The sequence below is a fragment of the Plasmodium brasilianum genome, chromosome 12, assembly GCF_023973825.1.
Source record: "Plasmodium brasilianum strain Bolivian I chromosome 12, whole genome shotgun sequence".
Classification (NCBI taxonomy): Eukaryota; Apicomplexa; class Aconoidasida; order Haemosporida; family Plasmodiidae; genus Plasmodium; species Plasmodium brasilianum.
In genome coordinates this window covers 842,501-865,695 of record NC_090125.1, presented here as the reverse complement: position 1 = coordinate 865,695, position 23,195 = coordinate 842,501, and the positions used below count along the sequence as shown (strand labels likewise).

The 23,195-nt window shown below is 25.3% G+C and overlaps 6 protein-coding genes across 6 annotated transcripts in view; 3 read left to right on the top strand and 3 right to left on the bottom strand.

Moving 5' to 3' along the window:
• Positions 1-1,131: 1,131 nt before the first annotated feature.
• On the bottom strand, positions 1,132-3,846 carry MKS88_004165 (uncharacterized protein; the record flags this gene model as incomplete). The annotated part of the gene is made up of 1 exon (XM_067217319.1): positions 1,132-3,846. The coding sequence occupies one exon, from the start codon at positions 3,844-3,846 to the stop codon at positions 1,132-1,134; it is 2,715 nt and encodes a 904-aa protein (XP_067071759.1).
• A 1,246-nt stretch (positions 3,847-5,092) lies between these two features.
• On the top strand, positions 5,093-5,881 carry MKS88_004164 (tetratricopeptide repeat protein; the record flags this gene model as incomplete). Its single annotated transcript, XM_067217317.1, has 1 exon — positions 5,093-5,881. The coding sequence occupies one exon, from the start codon at positions 5,093-5,095 to the stop codon at positions 5,879-5,881; it is 789 nt and encodes a 262-aa protein (XP_067071758.1).
• Positions 5,882-7,317: 1,436 nt separating this feature from the next.
• On the bottom strand, positions 7,318-8,926 carry MKS88_004163 (casein kinase II beta chain; the record flags this gene model as incomplete). Its single annotated transcript, XM_067217316.1, has 2 exons — positions 7,318-8,007; positions 8,498-8,926. 2 exons carry the CDS (start codon positions 8,924-8,926, stop codon positions 7,318-7,320), a joined length of 1,119 nt encoding a protein of 372 aa, XP_067071757.1.
• Positions 8,927-11,341: 2,415 nt separating this feature from the next.
• MKS88_004162 (sporozoite protein essential for cell traversal) lies at positions 11,342-12,918 on the bottom strand (the record flags this gene model as incomplete). Its single annotated transcript, XM_067217315.1, has 6 exons — positions 11,342-11,715; positions 11,777-11,860; positions 12,066-12,139; positions 12,331-12,461; positions 12,582-12,664; positions 12,852-12,918. 6 exons carry the CDS (start codon positions 12,916-12,918, stop codon positions 11,342-11,344), a joined length of 813 nt encoding a protein of 270 aa, XP_067071756.1.
• A 2,930-nt stretch (positions 12,919-15,848) lies between these two features.
• MKS88_004161 (myosin A) lies at positions 15,849-18,730 on the top strand (the record flags this gene model as incomplete). Its single annotated transcript, XM_067217314.1, has 3 exons — positions 15,849-15,944; positions 16,083-16,220; positions 16,511-18,730. 3 exons carry the CDS (start codon positions 15,849-15,851, stop codon positions 18,728-18,730), a joined length of 2,454 nt encoding a protein of 817 aa, XP_067071755.1.
• A 3,404-nt stretch (positions 18,731-22,134) lies between these two features.
• Positions 22,135-23,195, top strand: part of MKS88_004160 (phosphoenolpyruvate carboxykinase) — a gene marked incomplete at both ends in the record, with an annotated part of 1,764 nt that continues 703 nt past the window's right edge. The window contains one exon of the mRNA XM_067217313.1: positions 22,135-23,195. This exon is cut by the window's right edge and continues 703 nt beyond it. Within this exon, the coding sequence (XP_067071754.1) occupies positions 22,135-23,195 (1,061 nt within the window).

Sequence of the window (23,195 nt, the reverse complement as noted above, 5' to 3'; positions counted from 1 at the left end):
AAGCGGTAGAACGATAGAACGGCAAAGCGATTGAATGATAAAAGTCCTAGATAATGTCATGCACAGGCATTAGAATATACCCCCAAAGTAGATCACAAAGTATTAAGTAAAAAAGAGAATGATATATGTGAATTTATTTTCGCATAACTTTACAAATACACTAAAATTAACCAGGGGTATACAAAAAAATGTAATATAAAAAAAAAAAAAAAAAAAATTATAATTTCTGCGTAGAATACACAGCAAAACCATAAAATGATAAAGAAGTGTAAACAAATGTACCAATGTGTATTATCATAACAGGGCTAGTAAGTGCCCACATTCCAGCTCATCTTGTTACATATATATATATATATATATGTATATACGTATGTATGTGTGTATGTGTTTATGCATATATGTATTTGCCGCTTTACCAAATAAGTGACATACAACTTTACATGAAATATGAACAGATCGTTCAATATATGTAAGTATTTTTTTTTTTTTTTTTTTGTGTTTGCATATTTTTTATCTTTTGAATGCAATCTCCCCATTTTTCGTTCAAGTAAATTTCGCACGTTCATGATGGTGTGGGTATGTATATGTGTGTGTGTGTGTGTGTTATTCACATTCGTGAATTTTTTAAGTTACCTCAATACATTATTTAAGATTTGAAAGTAAATATGCTTTTAAGAAATATAGAATGAAGCAGTAGTCCTTTCTCCTCATTTCTCCTCATTTCTTCTCATTTCTTTTCATCCGTTTTTTTTTTTTTTTTTTCTTTTTTTGACCACAACACAGAAACATAGTTTAAATATTTGCATTCAAATTAGAAGTGATACAACAAATTGAAAAAATCACAAAAATGATAACAGTTTAAAAAATTGTGAAACTGTAACGTAAAAAAAAAAAAAAAAAAAAAAAAAAAAAAAAAAGAGAAGCTCGTATAGTTATATGTGAGTACAAAGACACTAAATAAATAGGACACATCAAATTGCACAAAGATAGAGGTGTGGTACAATTGGTGCATACATATATAGATTATATATGTATATGTATATGTATATGCATATATATACATATATGTGCGCACATATACGAATGTACACGTGCTCAAACTTTAATCACGTCAAAAAAAAGAGGATAAGCCTAGTTGATATACGAATTAACATGCAACTCACTCTTTTTTTTAAACAGCACATCATACAAATACTTGTAACTTGTGATATCCCATTCACTATAATTTATATGTTTTATGAAATAGCCATATATGTACAAAAAAAAGTTTTTTTTTATGCTTTTGTCATTATATAAATAATATTTATTATTCTGATTGCCCTTCAATTTTAAAGCACTTATGTTATTAAAAAAGAAGGGGAAAAGGTAATTGTTATCAAATATATATTTATTTTTAAGAATAAAATTGGTAAAATAATTTTCTGAAAAGTTTTGTACATAATAATCATAGTACATTAAAAAATGTTTTGGTCCATCCACTTCAATTATATTGTTGTTAAAATGTATGTCACAATAAAAAGTTAAAATATTTTTTTCATTGTATAAATTAGTATCATTTATTTTTTTTAAATTACTACTTATGTAATAATGTGTAAGACTCGTTTGAATTTTGTTATTTTTATTTCTTTTTATGTTATAATACATTTTTGATTCTTCTATATTTTTTTTTTTATATTTATTGCAAATATTGATATCTTCATAAACATTGTGCATATTTACAATTTTTTCTCTAAATATATTATATATAGTAAATAGTAAAATTACAAAAGGGTTTACTATATTATTTTCCTTTTCATTTATGTATTTTTTGTATATAAAATTATTGCACACATATCGGGCATAAAATAACTGGGTAAATATACTTCTATTTTTCCTCCTTTTTACAGGATTGCTGTTTTCCCTATCAACTGGTATTAAACTAATCCGCTTGTATAAATTAATATCTTCGTTTTTTCTTGCCCATCTTTTTGCACTTATATTTATTTTCGTACTTCTTGTTCTTTTTGTAGACAACATTTCAGCCTTCTGCATGACGGAAAACAGTAATGGCAAACAATTCTGAACATAAATGGATAAGAGTATAATATTCGATAAAAAATTTTCTGACATGGTCAGGTAATATTTGTTATTATATTTTTTGTTAATAAAACATTTAAATTTGTGTGAAGTTTTTTCTACACTATTTGTGTTCATTTCTGTCTTATTTTTGTTTCTTTCAAACCAAGGAATTTTGTAATATAAGTATTTGAATAAATTAAAAAGGCTATGTTCAAAATATGTCAAAAAGGGCATGTACACTTTATGGCAGTCATAAACTTCGTTATATAAAATTTTGTGTATAATTTCATTTTTTGAATACTCCTTTTTGTAAATATTAATATAAAAATCGTGAGAGGATGGAAAGTTAGCCATACATTTTTTTCTCTCTTCATCATTATTGCTCGAGGTTAGGGCTGAGTTTTTCCTATTTCCCCTTTCATTTTGTTTTATTTGAAAGATTAAAAGCGTATCAATATATTTGCTAATGGAGTCAAAAATTATCTGACCATTATAGTCATTCATTATTTTGTAATTCAAGAAGAACAAGTTAAACTTTATTAATAGTATATTAAAAATATAAGTATATTGTAAATTATATTTTTGTAACAAATAGAAAAAAAGAGATGAATAGTAAATGGATCTGGTAAATAAAAAGGTACTGAAATATAAATAAGACAAGATATAAAAATATTTTTTTATATTTATAATATTTAAGTATTTAATACTATTAAAATAATTTTTTAAAACATTTAAACTTAACAATTTATAGTCATACTTTTTTTTTAAAATAGTATATTCCTTGAATTGTTCGTATGTACTTTTTTTTAACAGACGTTTTAATATGTTCTCACAAGTGTTGACATTATTTGAGATCAATGTTTTGAGACTTACCTTTTTTTCATACTTATACCTTTTATTCATTATGTGTGCATATATTTGATCAATTAAGCATTTAGATATATATATGTATAGTAAGCATATTTTATTGTTTACGTTATTTTCAAAAGTGAGTAACTTGTTGTTATGTTCCGTTCCACCACTGATCTTTAAACTAGTGTGTTCGAAGGTTTCATAAGCAAACTTAATGTCGTTAACATTACGATGGTTTCCATTTCCTTCTATTCCTTTAGACAGAGATAGGGAATTATTTATTCCGTAATATTTTTCATTGCATTCTAAATAAGGTGGACTACTACAAACGGTTGATATGTTTATGTTAGCATATATGTTGGCAAGAACATTTAATTGCTCTATATTAAGGATATTATAATTGTTGGACAAGTGATACAAATAAAAATCCAATGAGTATAAAAAGAAATCCGTGTACAAACTGTATTTGTTTATTATGCTTACTCCTTTTTCATTTTTTTTATTCTCTTTTTTTGTTAAATAAGCATTCGATTGGAAATGAAAAAATTTTTGCAACACAAAATTATGAACATCTACAGATGAATTATAAAAATAATTATTCTTATCATTGTATTCCCTTAAATTTCTTGAATATAATAATATCAATAATTTTAATAATTTTACTAATTTCTTTTTTTCATTCTGTTTGTTTAAAATTTGAATATATTTATATAAAACTAAATTACCATCCTTAAAATATGGATTGTTCAAAATATGTGTGTTGTCATTACATTTTTCGCTACTACTATTAAGTGAGCTTATCAAATTATAGTACACATCAATATTTATCATCGAAACGTTGTATAAGTACAGCTTAACCAAAAATTCGTTCGGTATATGTCCACAGCTGTTGATTTGTGATGTCAATCTCCTGTGGAATGGTCCAAGAAACTTCATTTTTACTGCACGCCTGCGAAAAATAGTATACATGTTCACATATATGTACATATGAGTGGATATGTGTATATACGTTTATATATGTCTATCCACCTATCTATCCATCTATCTACGTAAATGTATCAACATATGCATACATACATATATGCATTCTCGGCTATGCCATTTTTGTGTAACCAGCGAATACCTTATGTAGAGAAACTATGTGGACATTTGTCATACTTTCCATCTCCTCTTTTTCTATATAAACTATATAAAGCATAATTCATGCATTATTACATTAAAATGATGATATTTCAACAAATCCATATCTTCACCATAATATATGTACATATACATATACATGCATGTGCGCGCTTTTGGCTAAATTATCCTATGTATGTTACACCTGAATTGCTTTTTTCCTATCTATATCATCAAGAGGAATTTTCTATTTTTTTAATTATCAAATAAACAAAAAAAAAAAAAAAAAAAACAGCTTACTACAAAATGAACGAAAATAAATGTAAAAACCTTTTCTAACGCCACAAGTAGCAGAAAATGGAAAGGCAAGAGCAAAAAAAAAAAAAAAAAAAAAAATTATATATTATACATACGAATATACATATGAAAGCAGAACCCATGAGCGAGAAATAATACGTGCAAACAGAAGAACATCATCATGCACATAGTACGTTATAAGAGTGAAGGGACAAGTTTTCTTTTATCCTCTTGCTAATGCTTTATTAGTTGGTAAACATAAAAATAAGTTCGCGTTGTTCAATTTTATAGAACTATAAAATATTACAATTAAAAATAACATGAATAGCATATGTTCTGTTAACAAGGAGTCATAATACCAAAATTGTTTAATTTAAAAAAAAAAAAAAAAGAAAAAAAAAAAAGGGTAAAATAGAATATTGCAATTTATGTATTTTCCTTTTTTTAAAGTACTAGCATAAAGTGCGGTACTAACCTTAGCACGATAGTTATGTCGGAAGACTCGCATACACGTGTATATATATATATATATATATATGCATAATCTCATTTAACCACGTGCTGCCAAGAATACACCATTGGGGGCATACATTCCTATTATCTTAGTGAAATGTGAAAAGATATGCAGGTCAAAACAACCATTTTTTTGAAGCTTGATAATGGGGCATGTTCTCACAAAATGTATACTTATGAGTGAATATTGTTCTTTTTTTTTTTTTTTTTTTCTTTTTTTACAAGCCTATAAAGTTTATGTAGGTAAAATAAAATGCATAGACTAAGAAATATTAGGAAACTTTCTAAACAAATATTTATTTTAATACGTCGTAATTTTACTGGAAATAAAAACATATATTATAATGGACCGAAAGATACGTATATAAATTCTGGTTTTGAGTTAAAAAATGAGGACACAGAAAAATTTATTGGTTTAATTAAAGAAAGTTTAAAATTAAAACTCCTGACTTGTTCATATTGTTCAGAAGATATAGCTAAACATTATTTAGAGCTAGCCATATTAGAGCACAAAAATTTATTATTGAATGATTCAGAAAATCATTATTTAAAAAGTTATGAAATATATAAAAAAATACATGGAGAGCTCAGTATTATGTGTGCCAATATTCAGACCTATTTAGGGGTTGTATATAAAGATTTAGGTAATTTAGAAAAATCAGAAAGGTTTTTACTACAATCTTTAGCTAATAAAAAACTAATTGTTCAGGATAAAAATTATTTAATTATTGATACTCTTAACAATCTTGGTTCTTTGTATCAATACAAAAAGGAATATACTACATCAGTAGAATATTTTGAGGAGTCCATAAGAATATTAATATCTTCGTCCGTTGAGCTAAATAAGTATGAACAAATGGCTTTGTGTTATTATAACCTATCTTTTTCATACATAGGTTTAAATGATATAAACTCAGCAATAACGTGCCTTATCAGATCATATTCATATGCTGAAAATGTTTTCGGTCCTGATCATACCTTAACAGTTAGAATAAAAAAATTACAAGAACGTTTAAAAAATGAAATCGCTTCTCTGAAATGAATAGTTTTACCACTGGTTAGAAGGATTACCCGATTAGTAATGTATATATATATATTAGGTAAAATTTTTTTTTTTTTTGAAAAGCTCTTAGTTATTTGATGTTTGCCGTTGGGACTTTTCATTCATTATGTGGAAATTATTCGAAGTACTTAACTTGGCAAGTATGTGTGCGGACGTACATATACGTATATGCATTCATGTATGTACATATATAAACGTGAGTATATTTCTACGAACAAAAATAAATGTGTATATATTTGTACGCACTGTTTTTCCTCTTTTAGCTTAAAAGCATTGTGGTGAGAACAAAAAATGGACGAAGTTAAATATTTATATTATATACATCTTAGACCTTTTTAATATTATGCATATTTTTTTTCATTTTCTTTTTTAAATTTTACTTATTGTAAATAAAAAAAAGGGGGTCCTGTGAATAACAAAAAATAAAATTTTATCATTATACATAATTGCATGTGTACATAATACATAAATACACACCCATTTACATATATAAAGGGAGAGAGAGATATATACGTATGAACAGGTAACCATATATACACACATTTAAATGAGCACTTGTACACGCACACGTCCATACACATGTTCATGCACATTATATAAATCCACTTGATTAAAAAGTTAGATTAATACAAGGATGCATTTTAAAAGGAGGAAAAAATTATTTTTGCGCAAATGGTTAACATAACTACGCATGTACATATTATTATAAAATAAACAATTTTACTAATATTTAAAAAAAAAAAAAATTAATAATAAAAATAACCCATGTTCCTAATATATAATAATATGAAGTTGCAAAGAATAAAATGTTAAGAAACAGTAAAGAAACAAATGTACGATTTTATATGAACTATGTATGCATGTATGTACATATATATATATATATATATATATATATATATATATATTATTTATTTATTTATATATACATACCAGTACACTTAAATTTTAATTAATTTTTCGTTTTTAATTATTTTGGCTCTTTTTCTAATTCATGAAAATTTTTTATTTATATTTTTTTTTCTTTTTTTCCCCAACTATAACGGTAAAAATATAACAAAATACACAAAATTACAACATCAAAATATTGTTACCGTTATGATATAATGCTAATAAGTAAAGCTGCTACATATCTGCTTGTTCTTAAATACATGCACATTTATTCATATTTGTTGAAATTTTGTTCATATCTTTTTTAAACATTTATCTTACGCATTTACCTTACACATTTATCTTACGCATTTATCTTACGCATTTACCTTACACATTTATCTTACGCATTTACCTTACACATTTATCTTACACATTTATCTTACACATTTTTTGTTTCAGTTCATCACTATCACTTGTGCAGACCAATTATAATGCAACTGCTTATTTCCATGTGCAATATGGAAGATAAAAAAAAAAAAATTCTAAGAGTATTCCTCTGACGATTCGCTATTATCTTTGTTCATGTCCATATATAATGTTTCTCTTATATCTCTGTTTATAGTAAAACCACATATCTGAGGAGTGTAGTAGATTTTTTTTTTATCTGATTGAATGTTAAAGGACAGCGCAAAAAATGAAGCAAAACTGGTACCAAAATAGGAACCATCTAATTGGTTAATTAATGAATTTTTATGAGGATAATATGTTTCACAACATCTAGGACAGTATAAAAGTGGACTTAGAAATTTCGGTACTTCTGAAATTGCAGTTGGTAATAATTTTGCATTATCACAATATATACTTGGACATGTACCATATATTCCTGATTTATATTTTTCTCTCATCAATGCTAAACCTTTTGAAGTTAAAATAAAACGACTATGTATCAGTCCATATAAACAAGCAGCATTTTGTTCATATATGTCTTTATTTTTATAAATCTCTTCTGATCCTCTATTTATTTCATCATCATCTTCATCATAATCATCTTCTTCATCGTCATCATCGTCATCATCATCATCTTCGTCCAGAATTATTTTCAATAACTTTTTAAAATGAGGTACTTTATTTTGTAACCCAATTAAATTAAATTCGTCCCTTATAAAATCCTCATCTACTTCAATTAAAAAAATATTTTGTTTTAACTGGCAAAACCACTCAATCCAAGAAACCTAAACAGTGCATGTAAAATTGAAAATAAAATGTGCGCCACGTTCGCGTAATACATAGTTTTACTGTTAAAAAGGTAGCCCTCCGGTCTATGCACACATGGGCATGCACACTTACAAATACACGTATAAACAGATAATATGTTTATACATACATACATGCACATATAAGCAAATGTCATACAAACACAAAAGTACAGTGGAGTATGAATTCAACTAAATTTAATATTAGAAAGATGCTCGTTCGTGGGAGAATTCTATATGCTGCCATTATAGCACCTTATGTTTCGATAATTTCACGAACATATGCAGGAAAATAAAGATATTTCTCGTAGCTCCATCAACACAATAACAGGATTTGTTGTCAAACGTGACTATCATCCCGTTATTACTATTAACTGTTTCGTCTTTTTAGCTTTTTTTTTTTTTTTTTTTTTTTTTTTTTTTTTTTTTTTTGTTCTTCTTTATATTTCTTATGATATATATATTTTACCGTGGCTTCGTTAAAATCGTCTTCATCATATTCATCATCATCATAATCATCATCATCGTCATCATCATCGTCGTCATCATCGTCATCTTCCTCATCATCATCTTCTTCTTCTTCTTCTTCCTCCTCTTCCTCTTCTTCCTCCTCTTCCTCCTCTTCCTCCTCTTCCTCTTCTTCCTCTTCTTCTTCCGCCTCCTCTAAAATAGGATCACTCCTCTGAACATTATTATCACCACCACCATAATTACAATAATCATTACTATAATCATTAGCATCACCATCAAAAACATCATCAGCGATTTCATATTTTACATCCTCCCAATGTTCTGCTCCCTTACCACAGAGACTTTCATCAGATACGTTCATTCCTTCTTCTTGATTTTCATCTTGTACTATTTCGTTTGAGCTTTCATTATATGACATAAACTCCATAATATATTTTATATTATTATATGCAGAGAGATAATTCCTCGATTTTTTTTAATGAACATGCATATATTTTATTTTGCCTATTCTTACAAGTATATTACAGTTATATTACTTTTATTTTGCTTTTATTTTTCTATTATTTTATTTATTTTTTTTTTTTATTTAAATTGATATTTATGGTATGGAAAAAAAAATAAAATGTGGAGCTGTAAAATTTAAGGTACTAAAAATAATATAAAAACATAATATTGGTATTATAATATACATACATAAATACACAAAAAAATATATAATACTTATATAACTCAAACGTCAGGATCAACTGTTTTTCCTTTCATCATTCTCATTATATTTTTTTTCGGGAATTACGTAAATATGGGACCTACTGTATACATAATAATATATACATACGTACATAAACACTTACATAAATACGTATTATATATATATATATAAATACCCGTGAGGAAACAATTAGTCGCAAATTACAAATTGCGAACGAATACGTTAATTAAAATATAATTACCTATATATAAGTGTAAGTACAAGCATATATATATATATATATATATATATATACATATATTTATAGTATATTGCTTACGCTTTCTATACTACGATATTCAAAACAGGTATAAAAAAATAGCACAATATATATCACGTACACAGAGCTTGTACTTAAATAATGAGGAGTCATACTTTTAAAGTATGAACAAATAAAAATACGGAAAACTAAAAATGCTTCAACTAGTATATGAGCAATTAAGCCTTGAATCGAAAATGTTACGCTGCATACAAAAATATATGCATGTATGTATGTATAAGCATATATATACATGAATATATATATGTATAACGGGAGATACATGGTATTATAAAAAATAGGAAAAGGCCTAACTAGGATAAATATAAAAATAAATACGATGAAACATTTTGTTTCCTTAGAGTACCTATCTATTAATATATGTATTTATGTATATATGTAAGTATGTATTATGCATGTACGAATGTATGTACACACCTGAAGTATCATATAAATTATACTCAGTAGCAGCAAAAAATATACCTTCTCACTTTGTAGCATAAATGACGTTTTTAAAAAATTAAGAAATAAATAAAAGGATCCCCTAAAAATTCATTTATATAGTCATATTAATATTACGAAGATATATACTTTCAGTAGTTCATTAAATTCCTACCAACATGATACACTATACTAATAGTTCTAACGTATAATACGAGCCTGTTTACGAATGCTTATATATATATATATATATATATATACATATGCGTAAGTGCATATACTATGCATAAGCACATAATATTTTTTTTTCACGTTTGCAGTTTCGGTTTATAAGGAAAAACCTTTTTGCAAAAAACTTTTCTCTAAAAAAATCTTTTTTCTTTTTTATTTCATACCCCTTTGTTCCATTTTTTGATTTATACAAATGAAAGTTAACTACATGTGTAAACCGTCAAAATTTTTATAACGAATGGAAATAAAAAGTAAATTTAATTCATGAACTCTACACTTCATTATAGTGAACTCCTATTCAACTGGAGTGACTTTACGTTTATTTTGGTTTACAAATTTTTTAGTTTTTTCAATTTATTTTTGTTTTGTATACTTATTATGGGGAGAAAAACAAGATGCTAAGTAACTCCTAAAAAAAAGCTGCCTTTATATATATGTATATATTGCTGCCTAGAAGAGAAAACAAAATACAGTAAATTTTATGAAAACATTGACATAGAATAAAAAATCAGGAGGATTTATAAATTTGTGTGAGGCATACAAGTTTTCTCAATATATTGTATGAATTACAACTTTGTTATGAGGAACATATTTTTAAAGACTTGCGTGTAAAAAGCCATTATGAATAAAAACAAAAAAACAAAAAAATAAAAAAATTTGTTTTAAATGAAATAATAAATTACGAATAAAATGCTAAAAGGTACAAAACAAAAAAAAAAAAATAAATAAATGCATAAAATGAACTGATAAATGGAAAAAATGTTGTATTATGTATATATAATAGAACAAGAAAAAGATAAATAAAAAGCCTATGGGAAATTCATAAGTATAACAGAAAAAAAAAAAAAAAAAAAAAATTTTATCGAAAATGTTTAACATATTTGGTGATCATATACATACATAATATTGTAAATGAAGCTTCGTTTTTTGACAAATTAAAAAAACAAACAAACAATTATACACACACATGCTAAAGCCCACGCCTACACACAGTTAATTTTTTTTTTTTTTTGTCTAGTATTATATAAAATCATCTTCCTTTTTTAAAAAATATACTTTCCGTAACGCTTTTAAAAATATTCATGCATATATATATAAATTGTGGGGGGTTATATTTTTACTCTTTAAGTTTTGAAGTATTGAAGAGGTTAAATTTTATACCATTACTTCAATATTTGATTTAAGTCCGTGGGTAGTTCATTAATTAACATGTTTAGCTTATTTGTAAAATTATCATAAAGAGGGGATATAAAATTAATCAATTCAGTTGCTTTTATATCTTGATTTTCCTTACCTTCATATTTTATGAGCTCCTTTTTTAGTTCATCCGATATGTTATCATCATTTTTTACAGCCTCTAATGTTTCTTTTTTTACGTCGGAGTTTCCAAATTTTAAAAGTGTATGATAGTTAATCATAGTACTCAAATGAATCAACTTTTTTAATTTACTTAAAATTAAATTGAATACCTTTTTAATTTTCTCTTTTTCGACTTTCTCTTTTGATTCTGAAGAATTGAACATGATGCCTTTGTTGTCTGCAAAGGAGAAGGACGAAGTAGAAGTCATTATTATTATTATTATTACTACTACTATTACCGTTATTATTGTCATTATTATTATTACTACCATTATTATTGCTGTTATGCATACAACGTAAAATAAGATTTTTTGTGTTATATCCTAGTAACATAAACGCTCGAGGACACATTTGCTTACATGCCCCTCAATATGACTTTGTTTTAATGTATAGAGCAATATAACATTTTATTTTAAAGTATTTTATTTGGCCATGAAAAAAACGGGGGTATGAATATATATATATATATATATATATATATATATATAAATATGTGTACATACATGTATGCATATATATGTATATTACTTTCGATAAACTCCCTCACAAGTCCTTCTATTTTGTTCAATTTTTCTTCCACAGAATAGCTGTATTTTGACACACTTAATAAAACAAAAGACATGTACATTTATGTGTATGTATTTAATATGGGATGTACAAGAATATTTTACAGTACTTCATATAGGTGCCTATTCGCAAGCAAATGCAGTTTCTTGACTTGTAATTTTTTGAGCACCAAAATTGAAGCACATATATAAGAAAACAAAATGACAATTTATATTTTTAAACAAACCTTTTTGCAATATCATCGGATACATCTTCGAATGATGCCTCTATGTCGAGAAATAAATTTTTTACAATAACTTTGGTAGTGTTTATATCATTACTGAAATCTTCCGTAATTTTTTCAATATCTTCCAAGATCTAAAAATAAAAAAATATCTGATAAATTTTTTTTCTTATTTTCTCTTCTTATTTTCTCTTCTTATTTTCTTTTTTTGTTGTCCTTCTATACTGTGTACATATTTTTAAAATGGTACTTACCTGAATTTTCGAATGTTCATCATCCTTATCTTTTTTAATATATTTATTTACAGTAATTTTATTTTCTTTTGACAAAGGATCACCTATAAAAAAAAAATTAACACGTTATTCCTTAATTACCATCAACACGTTTTTTGGACATTGTTTTTCTTTTTTTTTTTTTTGTGCGCATTTTTATATTTTATGATATGTCCAAAAGTGATGATTCTCATTTTGTTGCACTAAAATTAAGCTTCATTTCAAAATATATGAAGTATTATCGATTTTAACTTGATTCAAATGATAAGGAAAACTTCAAAAATGTTAAAAGGAATAAAAAGGAAATTGCAAGTTTCATTTTGTTAAACATTATATATGAATAAATCTAATGAAAGGGGAATTAAAGGTGTTCATTTCAAATCATCACACACAACTCCTTTGAAGAGCGATTTTTTTTCGTTCATATAAAAGTAAAAATTATATTCTCTTTTCTGTGTAACAAAAGTCGGACAATTATAAACAAATCATAAGTAAAAAAATAAAAGAAAAAATATTGTATAATGACAATAATTATATATAAAATTAGAAAGCATATATATTTAACAAATTATTTTTGATTTTAAAAGGAAGCAAAAAAATAAGCAATTTTCTTTATACAGTTCTATTGATTTCATTTCAAGTCTCATTTTTTAAAAATAAAGACAACATAATATTTTGAGAAAAATTCCTTGTCTGCATATATACAACTACGATATGTATGCATATCAAACATTTTTAATTAAAAATTATGATCATTTTAATTAAGCCTTAAAAGTTAAAAAAAAAAAAAAAAAGTGGACAATTATGTAAAGCTCAGAGGGTATGTCTATATGTATGTATATATACATATATATATTATATGTATATATATACATATATATGAGCATGCAGAAGGAATTACGGCTAGTTGGACAAAATAAAGGTATTAATTTGCTTAAACTTTCACATTCCGATGAGAGTAAAAAATTGTAATTGAACTTATACTCAACAAAAGGAAATTAAACATGATCAATGTGTAAATGTGTATACATATATACAAACACACACTACGCTATAAAATGTGAAAAATGCGAATATTAAGAAATGATGGTTCATATTAAAAGAAAAAATTTACACATTAAGTGAAAAATTTTTTATGCATGCACAAGTGAAAAGGAAAGGAGAGGAAAACTAAAGCTATGAATAAAAATTAAAAAAAAAAAAAAAAAAAATTTTATCTAAATGAAGTCTCCCAACTTTACAATAAAATTAATTTCAAAATTTTATTAAGACATGAACTTTAAAATTAAAAGAAATATCACCTATAAAAGTTAAAATTTTTTTCCTGTTTTTTTTTTTTTAAAACAATTTTTTATAATTTATTAAGCCCATAAATTAGCATTATGTAGGAGTAGTACTTGTAACATGTAATAAATAAATGCTGTTTAAGAAAAGAAAAAATTATAAAAAAAAAGTTATATGTTGTTTTTTTCTTTTACGATTAGGCTTCTACCAAAAGGTATGAGATATAAAAATACATATGATTGATAAATCGTATGCACGAATATACCTAGTTTTATAAGAAACTAGCTGCTATCGTGTTTCCTACACATTTACGGTAAAACGTTAAGTTTACTTGACTTTAGGCTGTTATTTAGCTCGAACAAGCAAATTGTGCATATATTTATATATATACATATATATATATATGTATGGACGTATCAAGTAGTAACCGTCTGAGCAGAAGCTATTTACTGGTTTCCTCTTATGTGTTAAAGAATGAAAGTTATAAGAGTAGTGTAAAAACTGAGTAAATTTCGTGCTATATATATGCCTACATGACATAAATAAAATTATACTTTTAACATTTTCATTCCAAAAATAGATATTTACATGTATGTATATATGTATATATGTATATGTACATATATAAGTATATATGAAATAAAACATAAATATCAAAAGTGTTTACTGATTTTTACGAAAATATTTTATCTCACAAAAAAAAAGTACAATTATGAATATTAAGAAATGCTAATTTATTGTATTGAAAAGTTATGTTCCTAGATGTATGTAATAAAAAAAGTAGAGAACGAATGATTTTATTTTTTCCTTTTATTTTTTATCTTTATTTTTTATCTTTATTGTATTTATATATAATGTATTATATATATTTACATTTATTTATATACTGCCATTAAGTTATAATGCCAAAATCAAGTAGTATCTTAGTGGGTGATATTTCATAATTAACAAAAAATATATAAATATTATATATATATATATATATACATATATATATATATTAAATAAATATTATACCTCATCGGGAAAGAATGAGTAAGCTATGTTTTCGAGAACAACGTTGTAACAAAGAATAGATTTGTTCTGTTCTTAACATTATCTAAAAAATGAGATTAAAAATAAAAGCACTTTACTTTTTTTTCTTTTTTTTTTTAAATAATACATAACTTATTTGATATTCAATTCATTTCATATTTATTTTTATATAAACATAAATATGCTTATTTGGATAAATAAAATGCATAAAATATATATATATACATTTATATATATGTACATAATTATAGATATGTTTTTTTTTTTTTTTTTTGGATATATTTAAAATATATAGCTTTTTGTAATTTTTTTTTTTTTTTATTATTTGCACACTATTTGTAGTACAGAAGAAAATGCATAAATATTATTAATTGTACATACGTTAATGCATATCTAATATGTATATGTTAAAATATATCAAAAAAAAAAAAAAAAAAAAGCTTTACAGTTTCTTCTTATAATAAAAAATTTTTTTTTTCTTTTAATTTACCTGATAATTATGTAAATATTATTATAACAATTTATTTACTGTTAATATTATAATATATTTTTTTTTTTTATTCTTATATTCACAAGCTTAATTTTTTTTTTTTTTTTTTTCTTATTTCTTTTTTAATATTTTTACATGAATATAATAAATTCTTGGCTTTTTTTTTTTTTTCTGTTGTAAAAATGTTGCTTAAATACGTTCTTACAAGTAACATATTTTTTTAGCAACTTTTGTTCTTTTTTTTTTTTTTTTTTTTTTTTTTTTTTTTTTTTTTTTTTTGGTTACTATTTTTTTCTTTAAAATTTTCTATTTTTAACCTTTTTTTATTTACATATATATACTTAGTACCTCAATTTGTACTTTGTTCCTTTTAAAAAATTTTTGCTGTTTATTCTTATTGTATATATTTTTTTTTTTTATTTATCGTTCATGCTTAAAAAATGACTGTTACGAATGAGGAGGTAAAAACGGCAGGTAAAATTGTTAGAAGGGTGTCAAATATTGAGGCTTTTGATAAAACTGGAACTGTTTTTAAGGTAACATTCACATACATTATTTAACCTCGGCTCTGTGGTATATATTATGTATATATATATGAAATATTTGCGTATATATTTTTTTTGTGCATTTTTAAATTTGCGTTACTTTAAATAAAAACTATTCCATTTCTATAGGGATATCAAGTATGGACCGACATATCTCCAACAATAGAGGAGAACCCCAACATTATGTTTGTCAAATGTGTTGTACAACAGGGATCTAAAAAAGAAAAATTGACTGTTGTTCAAATTGATCCCCCTGGATCAGGAACTGTTAGCAATAATGAAACGAAAAAATACCAAAAATTATATGCACATATATATATATATATATATATATATATATATATATATATATATATATATACATATATACAGTAACATTTTTAAAGAATTACGTGCACTTATAACAACATATTGAAAGTGAAAATATTAATGTTGCTCTGTTATAGTTGTTAATGTTAATATGCGTATATATGTGTATACATGTCATTATACATATGTGCATATATATGCGTATACATATTTGATATATATATATATATTTTTTTTTTTTCCCTTAGCCATACGAAATTGATTCCATGCATGCTTGGAACTGTAACTCACAAGTAGATCCTATGTCGTTCGGTGATATTGGTTTACTGAATCACACAAATATTCCTTGTGTACTTGATTTTTTAAAACACAGATATTTCAAAAATCAAATATATACCACGGCTGTTCCTCTTATTGTTGCAATAAATCCATACAAAGATTTAGGAAATACATCTAATGAATGGATTCGTAAGTATCGTGATACTACTGATTATACTAGATTACCACCACATGTATTTTCTTGTGCTAGAGAAGCTCTTGCAAATCTTCATGGTGTGAACAAGAGTCAGACAATTATTGTTTCTGGTGAATCCGGTGCAGGTAAAACAGAAGCAACGAAACAAATTATGAGATATTTTGCCTCATCAAAAAGTGGTAATATGGATTTACGTATACAAACAGCAATGATGGCAGCAAACCCAGTTCTTGAAGCTTTTGGTAATGCAAAAACGATAAGAAATAATAACTCGTCACGTTTCGGTCGTTTTATGCAATTGATTATATCTCATGAAGGAGGTATTAGAAACGGTTCAGTAGTTGCATTTTTGTTAGAAAAATCACGAATTATAACTCAAGATGATAATGAAAGGTCTTACCATATCTTTTATCAGTTTTTGAAGGGTGCTGATAGTAGAATGAAATCTAAATTTAGCTTAAAAGATGTTAAAAGTTATACTTTATTGAATCCAAATTCAACAGAAGTAAATGGTGTAGATGATGTAAAAGATTTCCAAGAAGTGTTAGAATCATTGAGGAACATGGAATTAACAGATGATCAGATAGATGTAATATTTTCAATAGTGGCTGGTATTTTAACAATGGGAAATGTTAGATTAGTAGAAAAAGCAGAAGCTGGATTGACTGATGCTGCAGCTATTCTTGATGAGGATATGGCAGTATTTACTAAAGCATGTGAATTAATGTTTTTAGATGCTGAATTAGTAAAGAGAGAAATATTAATTAAAGTTACTGTTGCTGGTGGAAATAAAATTGAAGGTAGATGGAATAAAAAAGATGCAGATGTGTTGAAATGGTCTTTATGCAAAGCAATGTATGAAAAATTATTTCTATGGATTATCAAAAATTTAAATACAAGAATTGAACCTGAAGGTGGGTTCAAAGTATTTATGGGTATGTTAGACATATTCGGTTTTGAGGTCTTTAAAAATAATTCATTGGAACAATTATTTATTAATATAACAAATGAAATGCTTCAGAAAAATTTTGTTGATATTGTTTTTGAAAGAGAATCTAAACTGTATATAGACGAAGGAATATCAACGGATGAGTTAAAATATACAAGTAATAAACCAGTAATTGATTTACTATGTGAAAGAGGGAAATCTATTCTATCTTATTTAGAGGATCAGTGTCTAGCACCTGGAGGATCAGACGAGAAATTTGTAAGTGTATGTGTTGCAAATTTAAAGAATAATGAAAAATTTACCCTAGCTAAAGTTGCATCTAACAAAAATTTCATAATACAGCATACAATAGGACCCATACAATATTGTGCGGATAACTTTTTACTTAAAAATAAAGACTTACTAAGAGGAGAATTAGTAGAAGTAATTCAAGGATCTAATAATGAAATAGTACAAAAATTATTTGAAGGCCAAGTTATAGAAAAGGGTAAAATGGCTAAAGGATCATTAATAGGTTCTCAATTCTTAAATCAATTAACATCATTAATGACATTAATTAATAGTACTGAACCACATTTTGTTCGTTGTATTAAACCAAATGAAAATAAGAAACCTTTGGAATGGTGTGAACCCAAAATTTTGATTCAACTTCATGCTTTATCTATTTTAGAAGCTTTAGTATTACGTCAATTAGGATATTCATATAGAAGAACGTTTGAAGAATTTTTGTATCAATACAAATTTGTTGATATATCTGCTGCTGAAAATTCTTCTTTTGATGTTAAGGCAAAATGTGCAAAAATATTAGAGATATCAGGGCTTTCAACCAATATGCTTAAAATAGGAAAAACCATGGTATTTTTAAAACAAGAAGGAGCAAAAATGTTGGCCAAAATTCAAAGAGAAAAACTTGTGGAATGGGAAAATTGCGTAAATGTGATTGAAGCAGCAATTCTTAAACATAAGTATAGAGAGAAGGTTAATGAGAACATACCTTCTCTCCAACGAGTTCAAGCTCATATAAGAAAGAGATTAGTTGTATGATGAATGCTTGGCGCAGAAAGGGCCGAATGAGAGGGAAAAAAAAATAGAAAAAAAAATTAGATAAAATAAACAATAAATTATGAATAAAAAATAATAAAAAAAAAAAAAAATCCCTATTACTACTTATGCAAAACTAATGTATGCATTTTTTTTCCGTTTACATGAACCACCTACATATTCCACTACCTTTTTTTCTGATATATTTTTTTTGTCCATTTGCCAAAAATATATCTCCTTTTCGGTTCATGGATATGATTTTTCGCATGTAGCACATTTTTCTCTTACACAAGTGACGTATTACATAATACTTGTAATATGCACACATGTATGGAATTATATGTATATTCCCCCTTTTCTACTATTTTTTTCTTTTTTTCGCTATCTTTTTTCTGTCATCTTTTTTTCCATTTTTTCCTTTTTCCTTTTCCCTTTTTCCTTTTCCCTTTTTCTTTTTTCCTTTTTCCTTTTTTTTTTTTTTTTTTTATTATTGAGTTGTACATTTAGTAGTGATATATATACATTCATACTTACAGAATATGTACATACAGAGATATATAATATGATACGACCCGTGCGAGAACTACTCTGTAAGTTAAGTCTATCTCGATAAATACTCGAAAAATAAAAAAAAAAAAGAGCTTTATTTTTTTCCCATTTATGATAAACATTAACGTATTTAAAAATTGCACACGCGCATGTATGTACATTACGTACATATGTATATATATATGTATGTGCACTTATATTAAAGTTTTAATTTTTTTGTGTGCCAAGATTGTTTTGTATATAAAAACATAAAAAAATTTCAACGTTATCATATCTTTTAATAATAATAAAAAAAAAAAAAAAAAAAAAAAATATTCACGCTTTTAATTATAAAAAAATGTTTACATCCTGGAGTGTTGTAAGTTAGCGTAAATTTTTAAAAGGAGAAAGTAAAAAAATTATACAAGCAAAATTTCATACAAAAAAAATGAAAAATAATAGTAATTCAAGTTTACATTAGCGAGCTTCATATTGCATAACTATAAAAAAGAAAGGGAAGAAAAAAAAGGTAAATAAGTGGTGAATATGGAAAATAGCGATAAAAAGGAGGAAGTACTAATGGGGTATAAAACAAAATATAATATTGTTTAATGAATTTTCAAAAGATACAATTATTACCTCTTCTACTTCTTTTCTTAAAGAATATTTTCGATCCACAGTTTTTGCATCTCAGGGAAGCATTGGGTGCTATAACTGTATCAATTCCGCATTCTTGTAAATAACAAAAAAGGAAAAAAAAAAAATGAATAAAATAAATAGGAAACTTGCCTTTAAGGTTGCCACAAATATATATTGGTGTATGTGTGTATATATATACCTATTTTGCATATATATACACACATACATACGTACAAATATATTATAGCAAACATTACAGATTAACAAAAAACGAACTAAAAGGTGCATATTTTGAAATTCTTTTTCAAAAAGAATGTACCTCCACATATATAAACAACAGGTTCCGCTGATATATCTTCGTCTTGTTCTCTTATATACATTGTTTTGTATACTTGTATATTTAGGTAACACGCTTCTTGTTATTTATTGGAACCTCATAAAAACTTGCTGATGTTCGAAGCAGTTCTCACTTTTTATAATGTTTGTTTAGAAGTATAATATATGAACAAAAACTTACTAATCTTTCTTTTATTAACTATAAATTTGAATTTTTCACAAAAAAGTAAAAAAAAAAAAAAAAAGGAAAAAAAAAAAGGCTTAATAAAAATTTCAAATGTTATACTTTCAATACATAATAAAAAAAAAAAAAGAAATCTGATATTTCTTCATGCAACATTTAAAAAATTGAAAATTTACCGTGGTACTTATATATAATGTATTTCAAATAAAAAATTAATTGATAAAATTTTATTATATTTTATAATGTTACTGCTAATAATTTATGCATATTCTTCGGAATTATAATTTTTATATCTCATAGCTGTTTCCGTATTTTTTTGTCAATATGACTGAATTATAATTCTCGAAAAAGGGGAATTATATGCATATATATATAATATCTATATGTACATAAATATGTATATTTAATTATCGTATACAAAATATATATATATATGTAACATTAAATATACAATATATGTAATGTTTATATACATATATATACATGAATAGGGATTGTTTTAATAGCAATTATTTGAACAGTAAATGACTATAGGCTGCAGTAGGTACAACGAAAAAAAAAAAAAATACGCAACGCTGTTATATTTAAAAATATACAATTATTAAAATAATAATGTAAAGCTACTTAAAAATTGACATAAAAAAAAAATTATACTAAAAAAATTGGCTTTTATAGTAAATTGGAAATGTTATAATGAGAATAATATATTTAATATATAATATTTGCAACGTTGTTCGATTTTTTATTTTTATTTTAATTATAGAAGTAAAAAAATGAAAGCAAAAATTTATACTTAAAAAACATACATTTATAGATCATAAATTTCTTTTTTTTTTTTTTGTGTTTATTTTGTTAAAAATTAAGAAATCATAAATGAAATGAAAAACACACATTTATATGTTTTATAAAATGTTTTTGAAAAAAGTACAATTTAAGAAAAATTAGTATAATAAAATAATAATGAGGCATTTCATATAAATTTGTATTTTTTTTTTTTTTTTACAATCTTTAATTCTCTTATATAGCAGTAGTTAGTAGTGCAGTTGTATATATGCAAAAATGAACAAGGCTTTTTTTTTTTTGAATGTACGTATATATAAATTATAAATGTCTATTCATAGGTCCATTGTATTATTCATATATAAATAGATATAAATGTATGCATAAGTATATATATTATGCTTATGTACATATATATTTATAAACCCATGTATTGACATGGTTACTTGTATTGATATATATTTATTTTAAAGCACTGCTCACCTATGCTTTTTTTTTTTTTTTCTTATTTTACTTTTTCATATGTATTTACATATATATTTTTGTGAGGAGATATAATACCCCTGTAAATTTTTTGACAATTAGTGGAAAATACTGTTAAAAGGTACATAATATAATTACCCCTTTTTACCGCCAGTTGTTTTATTACATTTATGTGCTTATATATATATGTCTGTATGTGTTTAATTTTGTATATATCTATAAACGAGTGTACACGTATATACGTACACTTTTTACTCTCGCAAATATGAACGCTTAATAAAGATTAATTTTTTTTTTTTTAATTTGTTTATTTTTAGCGCTATTATAACATCATCCTGTTTTATTTGAGACATATTTATGTACACACCATATATTGTTTAATTAAAAAGAGGAGAAAAAAGTAAGAAAAGAAAGCAAAAAGTGCAAAGTGAACTAAGTGAAGTGACCAAAGTTTGAAATGGCAGCAATCGCGCAAAAATCATCATCAGATTACGACTTGGGCGAAAAGATGGAAGACATAAAAAAAATAGTAATTGAAGAAGTAAGAAGGAATTTAGTGTATAATAAACCAGTAGGACCCATAATGAGCTCAAAGGATATATTAACCTTAAGTCAAGAACAAGAATCGAAATTCAATGAAGAAGTGCACGAATTAGGTATACATGTGAATAGTATACATCATAATTCTACTCCTGCCTTTTTATATGAAATGGCATTAAAATATGAATCGAATTCATTCATTACAAGCACAGGAGCTTTATGCTGTATATCAGGGGAAAAAACAGGTAGATCTCCATCAGATAAAAGGATAGTTAAAGAGAACAGTTCAGAAAATGATATATGGTGGGGTAAAGTAAATATACCAATTAAGGAAAAATCTTATGAAATAAATAAAGGTAGAGCAATTGATTATTTAAATTTACAACCTAATTTATATGTAATAGATGCATACGCAGGTTGGGATGAAAACTGTAGAATAAAAGTTCGAGTTATAACATCAAGGGCATATCATGCATTGTATATGTTAAATATGCTTATACCACCAAAGGAAATAGAAGAAATACAAAATTTTGTTCCTGATTTTATTATTTATAATGCTGGTGACTTTCCGTCCAATAGGTTAACTGATGGTATGTCCAGTAAAACATCTGTAATTATAAATTTTGGCGCAATGAATATGGTAATTTTAGGAACACAGTATGCAGGAGAAATGAAAAAGGGTATCTTAACATTATTTATGTATAAAATGCCAAAGGAAGGTAAGTTACCTTTACATTCTTCATGTAATGTAGGAAAAAATAATGATGTTACGTTATTTTTTGGCTTGTCGGGCACAGGTAAAACCACTTTATCAGCAGATGCAAACAGATATCTTATTGGAGATGATGAACATGTTTGGACGGATGATGGTATTTTTAATATAGAAGGTGGATGTTATGCTAAATGTAAAGGGTTATCAAAAAGACAAGAACCAGAAATATATAAGGCTATAAAATTTGGTGCTATATTAGAAAATGT